At 46.3% G+C, this 25,475-nt stretch overlaps 1 protein-coding gene across 5 annotated transcripts in view; it reads right to left on the reverse strand.

The window, feature by feature from the left end:
* PBX1 (PBX homeobox 1) overlaps positions 1–25,475 on the reverse strand; it is a 278,651-nt gene that overhangs the window by 6,675 nt on the left and 246,501 nt on the right. For 4 of the 5 annotated variants that reach the window (XM_059413407.1, XM_059413406.1, XM_059413410.1 and 1 more), the window contains 2 exons: positions 23,862–23,974; positions 22,400–22,489 (listed from right to left, as the gene is read on the reverse strand). In XM_059413407.1, coding sequence (XP_059269390.1) covers positions 22,400–22,489; positions 23,862–23,974 — 203 coding nt within the window. The remainder of the gene's footprint in view (positions 1–22,399; positions 22,490–23,861; positions 23,975–25,475) is intronic. The other variant, XM_059413409.1, reaches the window with a different exon arrangement.

Consider the following 25,475-nt stretch of genomic DNA (forward strand, 5'->3'; position numbering starts at 1 on the left):
CTCATTTGATTCCCTTAAATACTTAGGGTACATGGGGCAGGTAATATTCTTGCCATTTGGGAGGGACCACAGCTTGTGCTCTAGAAAATTCCACGGTACCGAGGCACATGCTTGACACCTAGGTGCTGAAAACCTGTGTTCACGTTTCCTTCATAAGAAAGCAGAGATGTGAGAGAGAAAAGCAGGCATCTGGGTTATGACTGAGAAACACAGGCTTCTGAACCTCTGAATCTGGGCTCCTTTTTCTCTGCCCTTCTCATCCACTTAGCTTTTTTTTCTTTCCCCTCCCACTGGCTCACCCACATGATGCTCCAATCTTCCCTGGAAAGCCAGGTGCTGAATTCATAGCAGCTCTTACCAGTTCCCTCTGCACAAGGACAGTCTTTATTTTTTTTTTCCCCCACACCTCACTAAGGAGCAGGTCTGGATACCAAGAGCACAAAGGGTCACCCTGGGAAATGCCAAGGGCATTCCACCTCCATCAGGGGCCCAAGAATAATTGCTCGGAACTCCAAAGCTCCATCTCCCAAAGGAGTCAAGCAGCTCCTCCCACCCCGTCTCCCTGCCCAGCACATTTCTCCTGCTCTTGGTCAGGGATTGGAAGGGGAACAAGCAGGGGAGATGGGAATTCTTTCGTTTACAGTTCTTTCTTTGCTCTCTTTCTGGGGCCAAGCTGCTGTAGTATGATCAGAATCAAGAACAGAATTAATTCCATGTCCTAATGCAGGCTGGTCACAGGGGTGACGGGAGCTTAGTCTCCCTTCACAACCAAGAACATGTATGCTGGTGCCATATGGGTAGATGGGGAAAAGCAATCATATTTCTTTTACCCCAAAGAAAATCCCTTAATTCTTTGATCTTTTCTGGTTATAAAAGATACGCTCATATAATATTTTCAAAAAGAATATTTGCGACCTACATGCGATGGAATACGGAGAAAAGAAAACAAGCTTGAAATACACAATGTACAATATCCATAATCCTACCACTCAAAACCAGTTAGCTGCTAGTATTTTGACACCTGTCTGTCCTAGTCGTCCTTTTTCACATGTGTGTGTTTACTAGAGAGACAGATAAGTCAATAAGTAAATGGCCAGCTATGTGGGCGTATGTGTGTGTTCGCCGAGCGGTATGGGCTTTTAAGAAAACCTGAGAGAGGTTTCTTAAGTACAGAGTCACGATGCAGAGAGTCAAGTGCGGGTACAAGGGGAAAAAACTCAGGTCTTAGGATCGACCCGGTGGGGGACAAGTAGATGCGGAAGCTCGGGGAGGCAGTCAGCATCTGAGGCAGAGTCAGAGTACGAGGCACGAAGGAGTTTCGCAACCCTGCTCCTAAGGCCCCACTATTACCATTATTTAGCCATGCTCCAATCTCATTAAAATAACAATAAGGGGTGCCCCCAAAGAAAGCCATTAGTCAAGAAAATGAGCCCTGTGGCGTCTCATTAGGAAGGAACTGGCAGGCATTCTACGTGGACCAGAAGATTCTGGGAGACGCCTTTTGATTCGTGTCTGAGATGAAAGAACTCGAACAGGAGACATCTGAAAAAGTTTTGTTTTCTCAGACCAGTGCGCATGATGCCAGAGGATACAGGGAACTCACAGATGGTAGAGGCAGGAATTAGTCCAAGCCAATATCAAAACTGGCATTTTAATTATGCTAGTTGGCCTGGTGAAGGAGAATCTAGAAGACTTTCTATTAAAAACAAATACATAAAATCAATCTCTGGCTGCCTTTTTTTCCACTCCTGCTCTACACACACACACACACACACACACACACACACGCCCACCCCAGATTGGGCGACCAACTGTCCCAGCGTGCCCAGGACCCCCCACCCCTTATTAACACTAAGGTCCCATATTCCCGTAACCACGCCCCCTCCCCTGCCCTCGAGACCCAGGAACACGGGGAAGAGCAGCTCATCCTCCCTCAGGATATCCCAGCAATGACCCCCTACTGCTTGCCACATTCAAGACCCCGCGGTGTCCAGTTTTCAAGTTAGAGGACCACCAGCTCTTTCTGGAATACGCCTGCCCATCACGGACACGGCTGAAGAACCCCTCTCTCCGGAGGTGCTTCAGACCCTGGCCCAGGCTCTGCTGCCCCTGCAGCTCACACCTCCTCGATCAGAAAGGCCAGCAAGCCCCACGGAACCAGGTTTCCCGTAAATCACTCTGGCTGCTTTAGCCCCACGGTGCCAGCTTTAATGGAAGCCGCTGGGAGGCTGCTCCGTCTTGGGAAAGAGCTGACCTCGCTTACTGGCGCCTTAACCCTGGGGAGCAATTCCTTCCTGCGTCCTGACTGCGGGTGCATATTAAGCAGGAAACCCCACCTTGGTGTGTTTTTCTATGTCTGGGGCGGGAGCAGGGAACCGCAAGGATGCTCTCATTAGCCGCTGCACAGGGGTGGCGAGACTAGTTCATGAGAAATAAGACTCATTTTTATTTTTCTTCTGCACCCCAACTTCTGCCTTAATGCTCCGACGCAAAGTCCCCGTTGTAACGGACATGCTCGCTTCTAAATGCTGATGCTGGAAACGCCCAGGAGGCCTGGCAGGGGTGGGAAGGGGAATCCTGCAAAACCTAGTGTCCCTATTAGCTCTACAAACCTCGCGAACGGAAGAGCGTTTACATCTGCATCCAGTCCTACAGGCGATCCCGTGGCCTGCAGAGGCTGGAGGTGAGACCTGGGCTCAGATTTAATTCCACCAAGAGGAAGCCCAAGCTGGTGGCAGTCTCATCGCAGGGCCTCAGGGAGGAGGCAGCTAACAGAGTATAAAATTAAGATAACGTGCAGCTGGTTTCCCAGATTAAAAAAAAAAAACCTGGACTTCCAAACACAAATCAAAGCAAAAGGTATTTGGGAACAAAATTATTTCAGAACAAAAACGACTATTGACATCCTACCTGAATGAATTTGGTCCATAACTGATACACCCCACGGTTGCCAGGACCCCCTCTATTGGATAAGGCAAGGCACGGGCTTCCTGGAGGAGGAGGCCCAGAAGGCCTGCTATGACGCCAGGAACGGAACAATGGAGGAGGGGGACCGGCCATGTGGCTTCTCCGGACGAAACATGAGAACCCAGAATGGCATCCGAAGCGCTGACTTCTCTCCTCTCCGCCACCTTCCCAAGCCCGGACAGGGGCCACCTGCCTCTCCCTCCCCATGGTGGCCGCTGGGCCGAGAGCCACTGCTCCTGTCCTCTGCTCCTTCCCGCTCTTCCTCTGAGCTCACCTTAGCAGCACACACTGGACGCAGAGAATTCATCACCAGCTGTGACAGCCCAAGCGAGCCTGGCACTAAGAAACTCTCATTTGCAACTGAGAAATGCGCTGAGGTGCCACAAATGGCCTGATGTCAGCACCAAGTAGAGCTCGATCTGCATACGGGCCAGATGCCATTACCAGAGACGCCCGGAGCTTGGGGGAGGAGGTGGGCACGCTCCGGGCCCTCAGTCGCCTGGCTGCGGTGGGGCCGGCCAGGAAGAAACACAAAGAAACAAGGATGCACCCTCTCGCCCTCTCTAGGTGCGCGCGCGCGCACACACACACACACAAGTACGAGCATGCACAGGGACACACACAAATACACACAACCACGACTGGTTGGGGGAGACATCAGCTCACCCAGTGGGGTCACGTCCTGGATCTGCCACTTTTCCAGAAAGGTGGGAGAACAAGGTGTCCGTGATAGGCACACACTTCTCCCAAGATTGCACAAGAGCGTTTATCTGCCACTTTTCCAGAAAGGTGGGAGAACAAGGTGTCCGTGATAGGCACACACTTCTCCCAAGATTGCACACGAGCGTTTACCAAAGGATGCTCGGGGCAAAGCGATGCTGTTGGAAAGTCCCCTCAGGGACGAAATATTCAAAATTTCCCTGGGGGGGGGGTTTACAGCAGGAAGCCCCTACGTGCCCGGTCTGACACTCTCCAGTCCTATCTCCAGCTGTCACCAGAGCCAGCTTTGCAAACTGCAATTCTGATCTCCCTCTTTAACCTCCAACCGCTTCCCACTGCCTGCAAGATAAGGCTCAATGTCCTGGTGAGGTGAGGCCCACCACGTCCTGGATCCCGCTCACCCCCCGGCCCAGCGCTTGTGTTGCCTACTTCCGCCACATCCGGCTACTGAGAAGCTCCTCGAGCGGCGCAGTCCTTCCCTGCCTGCTTCCTTCTCCGTGAAGACTCCACTCATCCAATGTCGGGCCACTCACACCGTGGGCTGGTTTTCGAGGTTGAGACGAAGTATCCTTGTGCCCCTATTTGCCCTCTGGCCACGCCTCTTCCTCCTGCAGGTGTGTCGTCCTCCCCCCACCCCTGCTCCCTCGCCCCCGACCCCTGCTCCCTCGCCCCCCGCCGCACTCTCCTGCCTGTGCTCCCCGTCCGCCCCTGCGCCGCCATATGGCACCGGTTCCTTTCTGTGTCTGTCTCACCTACCAGACCATGACAGGAGGCCTGTGGGACTTAGCTTTGTTTCCAAAGGGCCAACCACTGTGCCTGAGGCAGCACAGATTTTAATAAATCTCTCTGGGGGGGGGGGGACACACACAAAAAAGTCAATATTCAGTGGCACGAGAACATCTGTGCTCCGTTGTGGGTCTGGACAGGTACCAGACCCGGGGCCTCCACAGTTCAGTCTGACGACATGTGAAGAGCCGTGTACACCCAGGAAATAGTCAAGGGCTAAAGCAGAGAAGGGGTTAAGGTTCAGGGTAGCTTTTACACCTAAGGAGTGAACTTTTCTAAGCGGGCATCTGGGAGATCTGGTGCTTTCAAAGCTTATCCCAAGTAAGGAAGAAGAATGTAGATTGACACTGCTCTGTTTTATTTCTTTAAAAAACAGCTGAAAAAGCACTGGATCCTGCCTGTAGCAGCTCCGCAGCTCTGCACACCATCTCAACAAGGAGTCTTCTCCCTGGGGCACAGGGAGGAGGAAGATATCACCACCCCCTACATCTGGAACGGCCTTCTGGTCGCCTCATCAGGGGGAATCACAGAAATGTGGGAAACAGACATTGTCCCTGCGTGGCCTGCGGGAATGTTCCCCATCTTTTCCCTCTCTGGGGTTGAGACCCACATGCAGATGCAGCTTCTACCTTGGGATCTGGGATTGGAGTTGCCAGATAAAGCATAGACCATCTCCCAAATTTTGGATAAACAACAAGGAACGTTCTCGTCGAAGTCGGTGGCGTGCAGTGTTTTCATTTGCTAGATGCCGGCAATTCTATTGGGGATCAACATCTACACTCAACCCCAGAAATATTTTATTCTGGCTTCCTCTGGTACCACAGACAACTCAGAGTCAGTGTCGCTGTGGGTCCTGCTCTGACCTTTTGCACCTATATCTCCATACAGGCGTGTCTCTGCTGTGACAACACCTTTGCCGAGTATGCACCTGCCACTGGGTCACGTTGCTATTTCTCACAGTTCAGCTGAGACTGAGAGAGTGACTTGCTTTTGCAGTTCAAATTCTGCTCTAGAACCTCAGCTCCAGCCAACCACGAGCCGCCACCACATTTCCCTGGTCTGTCCCATGCCACTGGCTCAGGCATCCCCGTTTCCAGGGTCCCCTGACTGCTGTGGCCACCCTCCCCGATTGCCACCTGCCACCAGGTCAGTCCCTGGTGACCTAACAGCCAAGTCCCACCAGCATATCCCTTTCTAGCCACCGCCTCCTGAGCTCTGAGATTTTGCTCTGAAGGTCTGGATGTGAAAAAAACAAACAAACAAACAAACAAACAAACAAAAAACCCAGCAGTGAAGCAGCCATTCCTGGTAGAGAACGGATTGCCTGGCTAACATGACCTTCGGTAGTGTAAGCTGCTGCCGAGAAATGATAGACTTCCCACTGCCAAAGCGAGATTCCTTCTCAACCCATAGTGAAGTCCAGTGGGAGGCTCTGTGTCTTTGCCTCTTCCTGTCCTCTGATCTCTAGAAGTCCATGCTATTGTCTACAGCCTGGCCTGAAGGTCACCTCTTCCTTCTTCAAAACACACCATCACCCACTTTCCTAAATGTCCCCACCCTGGGCGGACATGGCCATGTCCTCCCTGTGTCATTGGGCAGGGATGGTGCTAGTAAGTTTCTGACTTTGGTCGATGAGTATATAATGGTATATAAACCCAGTGGGAGCTCCTATTCCTACTTCTCAGGTGAGGAAACTAGGACTTGGGAACTAGAATTTGCCAGACTCAGTCCTTGGTATATGCCACCGCTTTTGGATATCTCAAGTTTCGAAAGGTCAGGCCGTGTGACCGTGTGGGCACCACATGTAGAGCACAGCTCAGGGCTGAAGGCAGGGGACTCTTGGCTACAGATCACCTTCAGGGAATCTTTATGCTGTCCAGGAAAATGCTAGAATGCACGTACCAAGAGACCAGCCTCAAAAGAGTCCTTCAGGGGATTCTAATATCTCCCGCTCCTACGCCTCAATTCACCTCGCCAAACTCGGTTTCAGACAAGACAAACCCTACTCCCCTGGGGGGTGGGGTCTGGGACCCCACCATGTGCGGTGCCATCTTGCTAGATGAGACTAAGTTATTGTAACTGGAAATGCAGAATCCTGCTCTCAGACCTGTAGAGTGGATTTGGCATTCATCCACTTGGTATGAACAGGGAACTCTCTGACCAGTCATGGTCTCCAGCCTCCTCCGGTGCACACTCTAGCTGCTGTCTAAGGGGTGACAGTCAACACCCAAACGCAAGACCATCAATTGCCACATGGTCAGGGTGCGCCACCCTGCCAGCACCCAGCACCACACAACGGAAATACACACGTAGATCAACTCTGAGATCGAGAGCTATTTGGGTGCCTTCTTAGTGCCATCCTTTCTAATTTATCTGTGAGAAGGCCCAGAATGAATGCTGCCACATAAGGCTCTTCAGACACACGGGATGGTTTGGGGGAACCCTTCCCGGCTTGCACAGGATATGGAGTGTGCATTTCCAGGCATACGGCTGGGCTGCTTTCTTACTTGTATTAAAAATACCAATCGGACAGCTACACAGAACGTTTCCATGTCCCAGACTTATGGAGTCCTTAGATGAAATGTGCATCAGGAAGTTAAACCTTAAAATTTGTTTTATTTAACATTGTCAAAGAAAAATAAGCTCAGCCTGATTTAGCTAAATAGAGGTGCCTCAGTGCAGGAAAGTATTTATATCTCAATAAACATCTCTGCACTCAGACCCGCATACACCAAAACACACAGACGCTTACACACGTCCATACAACGCTCATGAACACGCAACATTTCCACAGACTTTATCATATTTATATAGAACCCATACACGTTAAGAAAATACAACAACTAAAGAATGCAGAGACCGACACGCACACATGCACATACGCACAGATGCCGCTTAAACTCGAAAAGGGTAAATATATAAGACAACAGAAGATTGTATTTACGCATAGAGCTAAATCTGGATAATTCAAGCAAAGGGTATTTTTTTTTTAACTCCATATAAATTATCCGATTGGCTGATTCTACACAGCCCCCAATTCTTTATTTTATTTTTATAACCTCTGATTTTGCTTTGGCTCTTCTGAAAAGCTATTATTTACTCCGGGCACACACAGGCATTATATATACACCTTAACGATGAACGGTAACTATGCACAGAACACACATACACACACACACACAGAGGAAATGTGTGGCGTAGACCTTGGGGCTATTTACCGTCACACAGGAAGCTACAGCCCCTTACACTTTTCTGACCATCCAAGAGACAGCAATTACCCCAGATTATCAGACCAACAATGACATGCCGCGTAAAGAGAGACACCGAGCCAACTCTACATCCCAGAGACTGGCATATTCAAGTACACTTAGGACATTAATAGCAATTTACGTGCCATCACTGAGACAAAGCCACAAAGGCTCCACTGGCAGCCTCTTATTTTGAAGCCTATTATTTGTGGGAGTTACAGGCTATAATCACAACAGAAACTTTCAAAACCCTTATCTTCCGTGACGCACCAAATCTATTTCAGAGTCATAATTGCTATGTCACCGGAGAGTTTGCTGCTTAATGCACTCAAATGCCATTTAGTGTTTGCAGGGTCATTACAGCGAACAGAAGGGTGGGGAGGGGGAGGGATGGTGGGAAGCTAGGGGGGAGGGGAATACAGATGGAGAATGTTGAGGGGAATGTGCTAGAACGGGGCACTCGTTTATGTAGGGGAGGATACTGTTGTTTTGAGCATTCCTTTTATCGACAAAATGAGAGCAAGTGCTTGAAAACTATCCACGGACTTGAAAATGCAGAATTGAGAGTTCAGGGGCTACCAACCCAGAGATCCTTCACGGAGGTTGGGGAATGGCCTCTCTTAATTCTGGGATTCTCAACCAGGTGTCAGAGTGGGTTGATTTTTTAAGAATGTCCATATTTTCCTTTTATGCCGTTCCAGAAACCTCTGCAGTGGGGATCTTCCATTGGTGCTCTGGGCTTGGGAGTCTGAGCTGGCTTTTCTGTGTGTGTTCTGCTACGGGGCGGGAAGGGTGGGGGGTGGACGGTGCCCGTGAGGAGTCAAAATTCTGCAGCTCAGAATAACGTGCTCCCTCACAGGTGGCCGAGGAAGATACCGGGAGGCCGACACAGCAGCCAAACCACCAGAAGACATCACGTCACTCAGAAGACCATTTTCTAGACCTACGGTCCGAAGAAAGCTGGTTAATCCCGATCGCTTGCTTTCTTCATCCTGACTACAAACTAGCCAGGGACATACCCGGCAACTCCTAAATTCCGGCACAGGGTAAATTGTCAAGGACATTTTTGACTGATGAACAAACATATCTCTAGGTTTTCCAAGAAATCTCCGAGGTTCTGTTTTCTAGCCCCAGGATTTTTCATAGACTAGAAATACAGAAAATGTTAAGTGAATTCAGACTGAGCGTTAATTTTTTTTTTTTTAAAAAGATCAACACATTATAGATCTGCCTTTAGTTTTCCTAGAATAGAAAAAAAAAATCCACCTTTCACACTAAAGAACTTTCCACAGAAAGAGACAGAATGAGACCTTTTTTCCACAGGAGTCCCTGTCCACTGAGAAATAAGAGTTTTCTCTGTATTCCTACATGTTGGCCAAGTGCAGGATGGATAATAACCTTATTGTATAAAAGTTCTTGGAAATTAATAGGAAAGGATGAGCATTTCAAGAATATGTATAGAAGGCTGGCAAACATGTGAAAAATGTTCAATATTACCAGTAATCGAAGAGATACAAATTAAATTAAAATAAAAATGAGAGGCCATTTTATAGTTTGATAAGTGACAAAGATTTAAAAGACTACTAAGACACTTCCTGAGAGTGAGGAAGCGGGAATGATCGTGAACTTCTGGTGGGAGCTGTGCGTTCATACAAGTTTCAAGAAGAAACGTTTCCCTACATCGCAAAAGCCTTAGTCTAGATCGTAACCTTTGATCCGGTGTCATGGTTAATTCCATGTCTAGGAATGTATTCAAGGTAGTAACAGAAAATATACACTGAGTTTTCTGTATTACACTGTTTGCCAAAGTGTTTTTAATAATAGTAAAAACAACCACCACCACCACCACCCAAAAAACAAAAAAAAAACAGTCTAACCCTTCCACCAGAGACTGATTAAGTAAATTATGAACTTTCCCCATACCATGCTTCTGTGCAGTTATTAAAGTTATGTTTGAGAAGAATGTTTAATGATATGGAAAATATTCATAGTATATTTTTAGTAAAATAAGTAGGTGACAAAATGATATGTTCGATAGGATCATAGCTCTTCTACACCCACACAAAACACACTTAACACACAGAATGCTAGAAGGCTGGAGAACAAAAAGTTAGCAGTAACTTCCTTCTGTGTGATTTTCCCTGCATTCTCCACATTTTCTAAGTTAATATTAATTTGTAATCAGAAAATAAAAAGTAAATGTAGAAATTAGACAAAGCGTATGCGGTAAAGTCCACATCTGATTTAGATCTTTGTCTTGCGTGTTTGAAAGGTCTTGGCTAATCTTCAGAGCTCACTGGAGAACAAGCCAGGGCAGTCAGTGGTCAAATACCAGTCTGAGGTCTTTCTTAGATGGAGGCAACTGGGACTCTCGCCTAGAGAAGACAAAGTTAGCAAATGATTTCAAAACTCTCTTCAGAGTATAACTACCTGCGAAGAATGTTCATCAGCTGTTTCTCCCTTACCGCAAAAGAGTAAGGTCAAAGAAGGTGAAACACAGTAATCAACTTAGATGAAATACAGAATTGCTTGAGACTCTCCTTTTCATTTTCCTGCCCTAATGTCCAGTGCAGTAACTGGGTAATAACAGATTCCAAGAAAATGCTTGCTGATCGAAGGAGCGAATGAGTGAGTGAGTGAACTTTAGATCAAGCTCAAGGCCACAGAGTCAATATCTGCTCCAGAAGAAAGTATGGGAAAGACAAGGAAGAGCAGCAGATGTATGGTCACTGAATATCTACCCAGAAAAGGCTGAGGAAGTGATTTGGTGGAGATCCTAGGGCACGAGGAATAGAGAAGTTGGAGGTAAAGGACGTGTACCAGGCTGCGATAAACAGAAAGAAATAAGAAAAAAAATTCACTCTTGTGTGGGAGAGCCTTTCTGGACAACACCAAAATGCATATGCTTGCTCGCAGGCGTTCCAAGTAGGCAGAAAGTCCAGCCACAAGTCGGCTTGCTGGTTTACAAATACATAAGCAAAAAATAAAAGGAAAGGGAAAGCTTTTGACTATAGGTTCAAGCAAGCTCAGAGCAAAAAGCAGTAAGCACCTGCTATGTACCAAGCCTGAACCGAAGGCTGGGATATAAAACCAGGGGGTCTAGAGAGAAGGTAAAGAAAACCACCAGAAAAGGACTCCTACTCCAACCTGGCCTGTGAAGTACTATGTAGACACAGTCTGCAGGGACTAGAAGTACTTCCGGGAGAAGATGATCCTGGACTACATCTTCTAGACTGAGTGCGATTATGAGATCCTTGCCCACTGCCACGGGTTCTGGGCTATGGATTCTACTGCTTGAGAATTTTGATTACCAGGAATTGCCTCTAAGAAAGACCAAGCTCAGTAGCAGAAGATGCGGAGAGAAGGTTCCAGAACTCATGGTCTAGATGGGAAGCACCAGGCTAGGTTCTTGGTGATCTTCAGCAGCAAAAATCATCACACTAGCCAAGGAATGCCAATGGGTATCTGCACGTCTGTTTTGCTCACCTTTAATTTTATTGTTTTTATTATTGTTCCGATGCCTGGTTTTACCCACCTCTGAATGTTTTTTGTTTCTGTGTTTTGGACATTTTTAAAAAAATGTCCTGATTGTTTTAATAAACTTGAGTTAAATAACATAATGCATATAAAGTACATAGCACACAAGAAGTCAGTAAGTGTTAGTTATTAATACAATTATTAAATGTCATTTTAGCCTGTTAATTTTCTATCCTTATTGTGTTTTAATTGTTCTTTAATTTACTGCTTTATACCACTTCCTTATTTTATTACTACTTGATCTGTTTTATCATCTTTGTAAGTATGTTCTTAGCTGATGTTATTTATTTTAACAACTCGTCCTAGCTTATTTTATGCTTTTAGTGTTCTCTTTAGTAATTGTGTGTCCTAATTGCTTTTAACCTTCACTTTGCCGCTTCACATGCAATTTCCATTTCTCTTCTTTCCTAGCTCTTTTGATCTAAATGTTTATCATGGAAATACAGTTCACAGACTTCCTAGCTCTTTAATATGTGTTACTCTTTTTTATATTTAATTTTTAAAATTTTATTCATACATTATCATTTCATATATTATTTATTCATATATTATCCTTGCATTTTATTACTTTTTTAATATTTTTATATTTTTTATTTTTTTAGAAGATTTTATTTATTTATTTGAGAGAGAGAGAGAGCACGAGTGCATGCAAGCTGGAGAGAGAGGGAGAGAGAATCTGCTGCAGACTCCGTGTTGAGCGAAGACATTCACAATGGTGAGATCACAACATGAGCTGAAACCAAGAGCCAGCCGCTGAACTTAGCATCACCCACAGGCCCCATGACAAGTGTTCAGTGTCAACAAAGAGGAGGGACTGTCTCAGTAGAAGTCCTGCCCAGCAAAGCAAGGTGGTCCCTTCTGTTGGTCTGGGAGAAACTGGGACTTCTGTGGTTGATACTCTGGTTTCTTCAATGCTAACCTTTCCCCCCACCCCAAACCATTATTTCACATGGGTAAGCTATTAAGTTAAAATTTTTCTCTTCCATTTTACTGTCCCCAAATTACAAAAAAAAAAAAAAAAAGATTTTTCTTGACTTCACACATAGATTCCTCAGACAGCCTTGCTGTGTACTTTAATGAACCATCAAATTTCTCCATGAGGAGACACCAGATCTGAAATTTCTACTCTCTCTCCTATGATCATCAGGTCCTTGGCTAAGTTGGTTAACCAAATGGGACACAACAGTGACGTAGGGTAAGCTATGTCCAGGGAAGGGCTTTCTATGTAATTTTTTAAATTTAATTTTAAGAAGAGAAACCACTGGTCTTAAGCATTCTCTATGCCACCCAAAAAGGATACATAATGTAATAGTCACAAGGGAGTTCTCACAGTTCTTCTCCCTATCAGCCAGGCTCTAAAATATTTATTATAAGGAAACATAACAGATTCTTTTACGGTAAGGTTCTTGCCAAGACCCTTTACCTAACATACAAACTAGAGGTTTAAGGCTCCCTCGGGACAAAGGTTAAGAACCAGGCTTTGGAGTCAGACTTGGTTGGATGTAGGTCCACATCCTGGCGTCATCCTCTTCTCGCTATTTGATCTTGAATAAACTACTTAATTTCTGAGTCTCTGTTTTCTTATCCATAAAATGGAGAAGAGAGTGTTGATAAAAATACAGGATGAGGGACCCTGGGTGGCCCAGTCGATTACGTGTCTGACTTTTGATTTTGGCTTCGTGAGATAGAGCCCTGCATTGGGCTCTGCGCTCAGCAGGGAGTCTGCTGGAGATTCTCTCTCCCTCTGCCCCTTCCCCAGATCACGCTTCTCTCTCTCTTTTTCTTAAATAAATAAATAAATCTTACAAAAAAGATTAAAAAAAAAAACCACTGAAGTATTAGGATACAGACTAAATATTACAAGTTAGTGTTCTCAGTGTGGATGTCGGGAGAAGCTCGGGTTTGTCTCAGAACTTTACACACGGAGTTGGCTGTGCCTTTGTTCTCTCGACTCTCGAAAAGGGCAAAGAGTGTTCAGTAATGACCCTGGGTCTCTCTGCGACTCCCAGCTCTGGCGGCAGAGAAGCCTGGCACTTCTCTCCTTAGAACCTCGCCCTTTTCAATTACCCCCTCAGTCTCAGGGTTGGCTGAAGATGGGCTAGCACACTCCCATGACGGATCCTTCTCTAAGGAGGAATAAAGTACAATTTTGGACAGGTGTGTGGCTTTGGAAAATAATCGGTTTCTATAATTTGGGGGAGAAGCTTTAGAACTGGACTTTAAGCTAAAGGGGACAAGAGAAGAAAAGGGAGGAAAAGAAGATGGAAGTTGGGAGCTAGAGCATCCTCTAGGTGAGGAGATCCACTGTAATTTTTAAATATCATTAGCGTCTGTTTTTAGATACTTCAAAGGTTCTTATTATGGCCAAGGGAACACAAGTCCCTTTAGAAGCAGTTGTTACATAAAGTCAGAATCGAAAGCAAGTGTAGACTAAAGCATCTGATTTGATATGCAATGGACTTTTTAGCAGAGTCAGGCTCTCAGATTGATCAAGAGTGAGTGGCCGTCGGGCGTCGGGGGTGGGGGCGAGAGGCGACACCCGAGGGCCTAGAAGAGGACAGATTACTCTGTGGTCGACTTTGTGCTCCGTCCTTCCTTCCCCTTCATTTTCGCTTCTGTAAACTGCGAGAAAGGGGCGGGCACCAGAAGGTGAAGGATAGTAAATTTTACAAGTGTATTCCATTGGTCAAAAATCAGGAGAATGTGCACTAACCATCTACAAGCTTAACTGCATAAAATTTTACTTTAGAAGAGAAAGAAAACTATAAACGAATACTGAATACTAGTTCATGACACCCATGCCAGTAATGTCGAGTCAGGCAAACCTGCACTACTGCTGTCAGTTTACTTTGAAATGCATCTGAGAAGTAAGCTGGCTTGGCGACAGAAGGACGCAGATATAGGTAGACGCAGGATGAAATACAGATGCCAGAATGTGTGGTAGGCATAGTGGCTTCCCTGTGAAATTCTCCCAACTCTTCTGTATGTTGGAAAAACTTTGAAATAAATGCTGGCAAAAATTTTTTTAGAGGTAGTATCCTTCCTGCAAAAGCAACAAAAACAATAAAAACAACAACAGGAAAAAAACAATGTGATTCCTTCTCTTAGGTAAGCCCTAAGCACCATTCAAATGTGCTTCCCTCTAGAGCAGAGTTTCTCAAACAGAATGTGCTTCGACATCACCAGGGGATCTGGGTAAAGGACAGAATCTGATTTAACAGTCTCGGCGAGGCCCGAGATTGTGCCTTGGTCGTGAGCTCCCAGGTGATGCCGATGTGGCTGGTCTGCAGCCACGCTTTGAATAGGCTAGCGAGTCAGTGGCGGAGGGAACAGCTATTCAGTGGCTGCCAGCAAAGGCTCTGGGCACCTGGGAAATCTGAAACAGAGATGGGACCTCCTGTAAGGTCTAAATGATTTTTAGACTTAAAGGGTTCAAGATAAGTTCAACGACATGTCTGGCTTAGGCTTAAAGATTATTAGGTTAGATGAATGAATGGCTGACAAGAGTCTACAATTACTGCAAATAGAGCCACAATAAATGTGGCATTTATAAATTTATATTTTAAACCTTCCTCCATATTCCTTCATAGTTTAAAGCATGTGATTATGCTAATCTTGTTCACTTCTTGTACACGGTTAATTTTTAATGACGAGTTCTAGTTGCTTTAGGAAACTGATTTAGGCAGAAAACATGTTTCTCTGTGGTCAGTGTTAGGAAGTTTTCTCTGTTTTTACAGTGTGATCTCAACATCAACACGATCGTCCCACGTTTGGTGGCCCCTATGTTGCTGGCGGGGCATCTAGAATTGCACTGTGCAACACGGCGGCCACTCACCACATGTGGCTCTTCAAATTTCAGTGAACTCAAATTAGATACAGTTACAAATTTGGTTTTTCAGTCACACCAGTCACATGTCAAGTGCTCAACAGGCAAGTGGGGCTAACGGTTAACTTACAGCCAACAGTAAAACAGAACATTTCCATCAGTGTAAAAAGTTCTTTTGGACAGCATGTTTCTGTAAAATCTCTAGAAGAATGGCAAATGTCAATCCACGTTTCTAAGCCACTCACATTTTTAGATGATAGGAATATAAAGATAGATGTAAATTCCTCTCACAATGGCCATTCCCAAAATTCATTAAAATATTATTATTTTGCTATATTAGGTGGAAGTATAGAGCTTCTGTTTCAGAGAAGCAAGGATGGAATAAGTAACTCGCAGCATTCTGTGACTCTACTGGGCGCCAAAACATCTGTGTGGCCCATGATGGATACTAGAAGGTCCTCAAGAAGTATTTGTTTAATAAAGCATTTACTCATTTATTTACATTGCTGGTCAGCTGTTCCAGACTCAAACTGGTCCCGCTTCCTGTCTTATTTCTCCATCAAATTCAAGAATTGGAATACTTCGTATTTGGAGATATGGAAAAGAATTTCCCCAAACTCAAACAGAGTCAGAGGTAAGTAGATACATATACATACAAAATATAGATACATATATTTTTTTTTAAGTACCAAATTTTAAAATAACAATTGGATTTTCTAAGACAGAGGTCTAACATGTTATCTGGAAACAAGCTAAGAACATGGAACCCCCTTCCCAGAAGGTAAGAAGTCATCAGCAGAAATCGATGCCAACATTTCCCACAATTAAATTCATCTGATTTAATTAGCTTAATATTTACTGAGGTCTAGAGGAGCCGTGCCACTTCCAGGAGCAACTGCCCTTTTGAGGTTGTGAAATTTTTCTTTATAGAGAAGAGGGCGGGACCGACTTGAGTCTCGAAAATCTGACCAGAACCTCGCCCAAGGGCGGCATGGCTGCAGGGTCAAATCTGGGCCCACCTGGGTAGGGTGTTCTAAAATACCAATTCAGTGAAAACAGCATGATGCACAACTGGCCTCTCACAGATGGGACTCTTTCTAAGAAGACAGATTTCTCTTTCATTTATAGCTCTGAACTATTTCCCTTCCTGTTGTAGTTTCCTGGAGATGGGAAAACCCATTTTTCCTAAGCAGAAGAGGATCCCGGACGAGTTGTCTTTTTCAGAGTGCAGGAAACGGAGTCCTATCAAGGGGAAGCGATTTGTCCACCATCACATGGGCAAAAAGTAGCAGAAACGGAATACAGATGCGTTTAGCATGTATAGCCACTCACACACTGTGAATGTGATCAGATCTGTGGTGACCGCATCACTTGGTTTGAGTTCAACCAAACTCTTTGTGACTATTTCTACTAAGGAGTTTTCCCCAAAAGGATATGTATTCTTGTAAGCCCACGGTATGGATTTTTGGGGAGGGGGTAAGATTTCTCAAATTACTGCTGGTTGGTCTTGGATTCTCTCTTCGGAGTAAACCTCCCTTCCAGATTCCCTCCTAAACTTCAGAGTTGATCGGTTCCCTTGTGTGAATCTTTCAAAAACAGGAAACCTGATCGCAAGCACTGAATGAGATTGAAAACTAAAACATATGCTGATGGGCATCAGAATTTTACATTCATCTCACGTACAGGCTTTCCCCAACCTGAACTAGACGTCACCTCCTTCCCCAAGGTCAAAAACACTACGGACGGCTTATTTGTGGAATGGATGACTGGATGGGTGGATGGATGCATACTCGAACACATGAATGCATGAGTGTATGAAGATGCCATTAGACAACGTGGCCTCATTGGAGGGCTTTCACCTGGCCACTGGGGAAAAACAACGGATTACGTATGAAATTACAATATTGAGGGTTTTTTTTTCTTCTTCTTCAACTATTGTGGGCTCCGATAAAATGTTTTTCAGTTCTCAAATGATGAGTTGATATGGTATTAAGTTTTAAAAGCCTCATCCAATAAGAAGCCAGAGGGGCTTCCTCCATTTCCTCTCGACTCTGCCATAAAGAAAAGCCGGGCTGGAAGCTTCTGGAAGGCAGTAGTCCATCTACAACATTCCTGCCACCTCGAAACCCTCCAGAGATGGGTTCACCATGTTCAGACCTGTCAATTCTCATCACTCCCTCTACCCCTCCAGCCTGGGGCTGTTCGCAAGTCCCAGCTGCAGTGTTGGGAGGTACCTGAAGGAAGCGAACTGGAGAGCATATCTGGATATATTTTCATACCTTCAAATTTTGAATTCCACTTGACAAAATAGAAAAATAAAAACTTCATGTAATTAAAATGCATTTTTAAAGATTTGCATATGAATTTTAATTATCACTCTAACTTCCCAGTCCTACAATTCCACGTGTGGCAACATCTTATTAATACATACTTAAAGTGGGGGTGCCTGGGTGGCTCAGTGGGTTAGGCCTCTGCCTTTGGCTCGGGTTGTGGTCTCGGAGTCCTGGGATCGAGCCCCGCATTGGGCTCTCTGCTCAGTGGGGAGCCTGCTTCCCCTCTCTCTCTGCCTGCCTACACTTGAGTCTAGTGTCTCTGGAGTGGACAGCAAAGAATCAAAGATGGTCCTTGTTGATCTCTAGATTTAGATCTAGAACTCTCGATCTCCACTCTAGAACTATCCAGCTGAAAGGGAACTTACAGCTTGCTTCTCTGGTAAATTTCACAGATGAAGCAAAAATACAGAGGTGACGGGACTTATCAAAAGAAAAGGCATAGGAAGGCATTACGTTTCCTGGTTTCTAGTTGCCTCTACCTCCCGTGAGTTTGGCCATGGAGGTTCCAGTGGAACATCTGGTAGAGACAATGTTATACAGTTGTATGGATAGTATCCCACAAACAGGTGTTGACACAGGGATTCTTTTTAGGACAGGAGAAGTTCTACAGAATTCAAAGGAATCATTCTCTTGGCAATATCACCACTATATAGCTTCAGGTATCTAATGCTGATTTGAATCAGATTCTCAGAAAATCTTCACCAGTCAGAAAGTTTAGAAACTTTTTATGAAAAAGAAGACCTAGAGCACCTGGGTGGCTCATTCAATTGAGCATCTGATTCTTAGTTTTGGCTCAGGTCATGATCTCGGAGTCATGGGATCGAGTCCCGTGTTGGGCTTTGCGCTCACTGGGGAGTCTGTAGCTCAGGCAGCTGAGCATCTGATTCTTAGTTTTGGCTCAGGTCATGATCTCGGAGCCATGGGATCGAGTCCCGTGCTGGGCTTTGCGCTCACTTAAAATCTCTTATAAAAAGGAAAACTTAAAAAACTTTCTGAATTAGAAACATGATATATTCGTGGGTTAATAAAGCACTTAAAATAAAGATAATTTCCAGATACTTTACTGTTATATAAGATGTGCCTATTGGTTACTAAATAAATACACTTTCTAAATTCAATGGCAACTTGTCTTCTCCTACCTGATTTATTCATCAGTCAACATGTTCTGAGCAACTAATACAGGCATTTAGGAAACAGTTAGGAAATATACAGGAGTGGAAGACATGAAGACCAACTAAGTTCTGTCTGTTCACATACCTGTAAGGTAAGAGAAGCGTATGTGTGATAAAGCAAAGAGAAGCAGAGAAGAAGGGCTTAGGAGGATAACCCGGGCAGCAAGGAGGAACTGGCTGTGGGAGCGAAAGTATGTTTTTGAGAATGGGGAGGCATGGGGAAGGTGGCACAGGAATGAAGGACATTTACAGAGATATCTGGCAGCCAGGCCCAAATGTAAGGGGGATGTGCGCCATCAGGTAGAAGTGAACTGACCATGCTGTCCAGCACCCAGATTTTACCTGGATGTCAGGAGGGTGAGGTAGAAGGGCAGATAGGTTGGGACCAGGGTGTGAGAGACTCTTGAGTGTCAGACCCGGCATTTGAGCTTGCTTAGGTAGGCAACAGACAGGTGCTGTTGATTTCTAGGCAAGAAATGGCCGGATTCAGAGGGTGTGTGCAGAAGAAAGGAGACACTGAAGTCAGTAACGGTAATGAGAAAATGATCACAATGGCCAAGCCAATGAACTATTCCAGAACTAGGACAGTGGCAGTGAGAAAGGAAAAAGAATGAATGTGAGAGCTGAGTGACCTAAGTCTGTCCGATTGACAGGGGAGTGAAATAACCTCCCTCCATTACTCAGAGCCACTCTAACCTGGTAAGTACTGCCCATTGTCATCCGAGAGCACAACAGACTTACGGATGTAGAATTGAACGCTTGCCGCCGCTACGCAAGGGGGTGTTTAAGACGTGTACAACGCTACATCCTTGTCGAAAGCACATCTTTCCATCAGAAGAGAAAAAAGTGACAACCATGTCCTAACCAATCCTCACTAGGAACTGTCTACTGTGAAAACTGCTCACACACGAAGAGAAAAAAGGTCAAATTAGAAAGTTACGGCTTATAACATTTCATACTGCATTCATGTGGAACGATTTCTGCTTGGCCAAGCCCTTTCCTACTTATTTTCTCATTTTCCCTAAAGCAGCCCTTGAGGGATTAAGCCTGGGAATTACAGTCCTTGAGGGACAATGCCTACCCACAGACACACGAGAGTGACCGGGACCGGAGTCTCCCAGCTCTTCCCAACCGTCCATGCGTTTACCACGTGGGCTCGGTGAAAGGCAAGTAAGGGGTCTGAACTTTATGGGATTGAAAATAGACCCTGGTTGGATAAGATATGGGTGCTATGAAAACCCGGCCAGGCGAGTAGATAATGGCTGCCCAGAAAATGTCCTCTACCAAGTGAAACACAATCCAGAGTCCAGCTGGGAATTCCATTGCTGCCTTGGGTTTAGGAGTTGTTTATTTTTATTTCTTGGCTCGAACCTTTCATTCCTGCCCTTGTCTCCTCTTGTCTCCCTCCTTCCCTCTCTCTTTCTTCTCCTGGCAGCCAGAGCCAGGTGCGTCCACGTCGAACATCACTGTCTAAAACCACAGCTTGCTCTAACAAGCTTGGTCTCCTGCACGTGGCACAATTTTTAAAAACTTAAAATGGACACCCAAGGAACTTATCATATCACCATCAGCCTTTGAATCATTTACCCTGCGTATTAAAGACCCAGGAATCAAATAAACACCGTTTCCAGGGGAAAAAAAAAAATGAACACACAATGAGAGTCTTTCGAGTGGTATTTTTAAGCCCAGTTTCTGTGGTAAGATTACATAATCAAACATAATTGTCTGCACATGTTTGGTTACACTCTTCCAGAAATGATTCCCAGCCCACCCGACAGTGTCAGAGGGGTCAGTATTGACCCCCCAGAGTCTGAGTGCCAACCTCTCCTCCATTACCTAATAAGGAAGCAGAACTGTAAGCCCATTTCCCGCCCATCACATAGACTTTCTGTGGCTCCTGGTCTCATCCCCACACTCTGGTATTTTCCTCATGTTCTTGTCTTCCACTTATACAGAGCAAAGCTTTTTCTGGAAAAGTCTTTTGAAATAGAAGATGTATCTCAGAAAGACTCAGACAACACATAAATGCTTATGTGCTTGAAACCACCCCCCCCATCACACACACACACACACACACACACACACACACACAGACAAGCACAGAGCAACCTCATTTGTCTGGGGTCTGTTTTTTAGAACATACTTCTCCACCACAGTATCTTGTAAGATTTTGCTAAGCAGGTTTCCAGCAAGTCAGCCATTAACATGGTAATTATAATTAGCATAAGCACAAGAAGAGAAGAATGCCTCTGCTCTGGAAATCCTGTCTGGAAAAGTGACAGGATCGCCCAGACTACATTCAACAGGGTCAGCTTTGACCTCCTCCGTCTCCTGCCAGAGAGAGACTTGATAAATACCATACAAATTCAGAGGGGATTTTGCCTAAAGGAGGTAGAAAATAAAGTGCTCCTAAGTGGCAGGGGCCTTAAAAAGTCACCAAGACACTTCTGACATGGCACTCCTCTCCGACATCCTGACTGAATAGCTAGCTATGCCGCCATGTTTGAATGCCCTGATGGATGGGGAGTTCTTGACTTCCGGAGGCAGCCAATCCCTTTTCTGGACAACTCTCACTAGAAGAAAGGCCCGTCAAAGGTCGAAGTGAGATGTGTTTCTCTGAATCTTCTACTGGCTCCTATCCTTGGCCCATTTAGCTCACTCATGACAAATCCAATCTTTCTCACAAATAACATGACTAAAACTACTGTACACCACTCATGTCTTCTCATTTATGGGCTAAGAATTCCCAACTCTTCCAACCATTCCTTGTGATGAACCTGCTGGTGTTCTGTTGATTCCTTCCAGTCTCACCTTAGTTGTGTCTGAGTTGACCAATGCAGGGCTGAAGGAGACATCACCTACACTGGTGTAGATACCACAGCTCCGTTAGTATAGACTAGGATGACATTTGACACATCAGGCCTTCTGTTCCTTCATCCCACCCCCAATTCCTTTGTATTGTAACACCAGAAAAAACCAACAAAAAAAACATCCGCCACCAGTCAACCACAGTTTTCTTCCATAGTTCTGAGCCAACGGTTCTACTGGAACCTCCTGCAGCCTCTAAACGCCCAGGAAATGACCCCTGATCTAAAGGACAGCCTCCTTTTCCAGGCAGCCTCTTGTCCTCGCTTGCTGTCACTGCTGCTGAGATAGCGGACGATTGATCTGAGAAATCAAGTTGGATTGCTGTCCCAAATCTACATTCGGTTCTCCTTGTGTCTGTCTGATCGATTTCACTCTGTGCGACACAGCTTGTCGCTATGAATTTTCATGCTAGTCAGAAGCCGCCAGCGCGCCCAAGAACGAGGAGAAGACGGTCTGTGCCCCTCCCCGTCCCTTCCCCTTCCCCAGCCTCTGTATTAATTTCTTTCTTGTTTTTGTCCTTAGACAGACTGGAGAAAGGTGCTTTTTCAGACCACAGACCTGGATGCAGTGGCTTTTGGGCTACTGGTTTTCCTGCCCAGGGTCCCCAGGCCCCAGCTTGTGGTGACATTTCCGACCACCGTTGTGCTAGGTGTCACCTGTTCAGCGGCTCCTCTCAGCTGAACTCGAGTGGCCGCAGGTGCTGTGAGAACACTGATCGGGTGTGACAGCCCTCGATGCCAGCTGCCTGCATGAAGCCCGCCCAGTTGCCACTTTTTGTGTGGGGAGAACGCTTGCCGACGGCGTGGCCAATACAGACCCGAGAAACTAGGTGACCGTAAAGCTAAGAGAAGCCCTACTAAGTGGCATTCCGAGCCCTATGGCTTTGAAATAATTGGTTATGATAGAATAAAAACAAAGGGTGGGGGGGCCTTGTTTTCTTACACTGATGCCCTGCGGACTGTACATCTGACTGGCTGCGAGTCCGTCACTGTATCCTCCTGTCTGGCTGATAACATGGCGAAGGGTATCCACCTAAACGGACGAACAACAACAGAGAGATTAGTCAGGGAGACGCAGGGGAAGGGAGGCAGAGCAGCATCGCGCGCGGACCGCCGAGTGCGCGGGCCAGATTTACACAGTCCTGGCCGAGGTATCCTTCCCCGGAGGGGTCCGGGAGGAGGAGGCCGGCCTCTCTATCTGCCAAATCCGTTCTCCTTTCTGAGTTCGGTCAGCAAGACGGTGACAAGATCCAAGGCACCTGGGATTCCCACCACTGAGACTAACCCCCAGCGCTGCAGGAGATGGTAGGGGACGGGGGACGGAGTGAAGGACCCCCCCCCCCCATAGGGACCACCCTATTCGCTTCTCCTCCGCTGGTCACCTACAGAAGTCTAGGCTCTATCTGCAGGGGGACTGGGCCGCCGACTCCCAGAGAGAGCGGTATGTGACTGACACTGTCCTTGCGAGGACCCAGGTGACGGCCAGCTGTAAGGTCCCTCGACCAGTCTGACCACAGCTCTTCACACTTGTCCCTAGGCTGTGTTTCCTGAATCACTGGCCAGGTGGTCTCTTCCAGGTGTGAGGTACTTCCTGTTCCGCGGGCAGGGTGGGAGACCGGGCTAACGGGGCTCAGAATTTCCCTGGCCATTCTGACCCAGAGCATTCGGCTTGACCCTCTCCCGCAGGCTCTGTGCTGAGACAGTAGGGTGGCTTCCTGGGATGAGGTGAAGACAGGCTGTTCGCTAATGGGCACCAAGGGTTTACACCACATGACCGGATTTTTGCTTCCCAACATGGGCCCCGACTCATGACCAGAAACCCAAGTCCCGTGACCTCAAGGATGATTGAGAAGATGAGTTTAGTCAACCTGCTTGGGTGTTTGTAAAGCTTGAAATGAAAACAGAAGATACAAAGGTATTTGCCTACTCATCAGTCACCTCCTTATGTGGCTACTATGGAGTGTGGGAAACCCGCAAGCAAGGGGGGTGGCCTGCAACGGGAGACAGTGGACTGAACTCCTCCTCCCTTTCCCATTAGCGAAGAAAGAATCCGCTGCTTCCACGTGCCCGGCAGGCCTCGGTCACTTCAACCTGAGCTTGCTCCTCACCTGCTTTCCCATTGTGGCTGACAAGTCAGAGCCAAATGCATTCACAAAGTGTGGACAAGATTTCCCATGACCACGGTTGTCTTTGGTTTGGTTTGGTTTGGTCATTGGCAAGATTTTATTTCTACATTTTCCCTCGCTCTCTCTCCCCCTTTCTCTCTCTTCCTCACTCTATCTCCCTCTCTCACCCTGTCTCTCACTCTCTCCTCTCTCTCTGAATAGAACTGGCAAGTGCCAAGACGACCGAGGGCTCTTGGACTCCAATGCATTCAGCTGGTGGCACATTGGCTGGGTCCCTACCTGTGACTGCACGTTGGCTCCAACCTGGGCCCCTTGGTAAGAGTCCCCATTGAGTGACTGCACGCCCATGAACAAATCTCCAGAGTTTGACATGTTAAAAGAACTGGAAGAACCTGGAAAGGAAAGAGTGAGGCACCTGAATCACAGAAAGGAAAAGGCTCAACCCCTGCAACTAACAGCCAAGAGGAAGAATGACATGCAAAGCAACCCCTCCCAAATAAACACTAAGATAAAAATAACATCCACAGAGACTGGTTAGTAGCATGAAGAACAGAGCAAGCAATAAAGGGTGCATATCGTTCATGTTACGTGAAGCCACGTCTTACTGCGAGTTGCCAATAGGACTGTGTCCCCTTAACAACTTCAAGGCTGAGAAAGGGAATATTTATTCGCATGTATTCTTCTTAATTTAGTCTATTTGAATTGGAAATGGTTTCCAGGACCTCTCTTTCATGCCCATAAAATTCTGGGGGTTGCCAGGGGAGCACAAGCTGAAGGATACGGACTAGTCAATGGATGGTACTTCTGCCACCAAGATGGCGCGCACAAGCTATTTGGCTGGTTTCCAGATATGCTGTTGCCAACCCATCTGCCCTCACATGGGAAGCAGCCCTGGTGAGGGAGGGTGGGGAATGCGTGAAGGCAATGTCACACGTTAGGGCTGGCCATGGGATGGGAGTCCATTGACATTTCTGATCTCTAGAAAGGAGGTCAAGCTTCTGGCTGGGTAGCAAGCAGCCCAAGAGAGCCTCAAGGACTACAAGATGTGAGGATGGTGACGTCTTCCCTTGGCACCTGCTATTATGGAGGAACGTGAAACAGAATAATGGGCTGGGAATTCCGAAGCATGCATGAAATAGGAAATGCTAATAATAACACTTAAGATAACAATAAAAGACGGCCTCAAGAGGAGCAGTTAACCATCTGCTTTCACCTCCCAGAGAAGAAGTCTTCTCCCACACAGTTAGCCTTGAGGCAGCACCCAGGTGGCACTATGGGAAACCTGGCCCACCCTCGGCCTCAACACATGGGTGTGGAGAAGCTTCTTATTATTCTGAAGTCATCGTGCAGCTCAGCGCATTAGGAAAGAAAGCTCAACGTGCAAGGTTTGGTTAAAACATGACGTTAGCCTAGAAAAGGAGAGACCTTAGGGACCCAGGTCAGTTCCACTCTATTTCCAACTCTGTCCTGCTCGAATCGCACTCTTGTCCTCACATTTGACAGCTATCATCCTCTTGGGATCACCCAGCAATGATGCCCCAGCTCTGATGCTTTCTTAATCTCCCAAAGTAGGGAACTGCGCTCTCCTAGAGGGCTGTCTCCTGGAGCTCAAGAGAAAGCTTTTCCTGTACTCCGTCACTCTGCTCTATGCTGAACTGCTCACAGGATCCTCATATGTCTAAGGAGGGCGCCATTTTGAAAAACCAAATGGTTCACTTGCGGGGATCCTCAAGGTAGGAAACTTCTCTGTTTTTCCTTGTTTTGGGGCTGTCCATCCCCACACAAGTACTAGCTAGCTCTTGAGCTACATAAACTGATTCCCCACTTGCTCTTGTTGTGGGAAGAAGGGAACGCTTTTTCTGGGGGACAGGAGGGCGACTCAAGTGCCGTCTG

Source organism: Mustela nigripes, chromosome 10 (assembly GCF_022355385.1).
Source record: "Mustela nigripes isolate SB6536 chromosome 10, MUSNIG.SB6536, whole genome shotgun sequence".
Lineage (NCBI taxonomy): Eukaryota > Metazoa > Chordata > Mammalia > Carnivora > Mustelidae > Mustela > Mustela nigripes.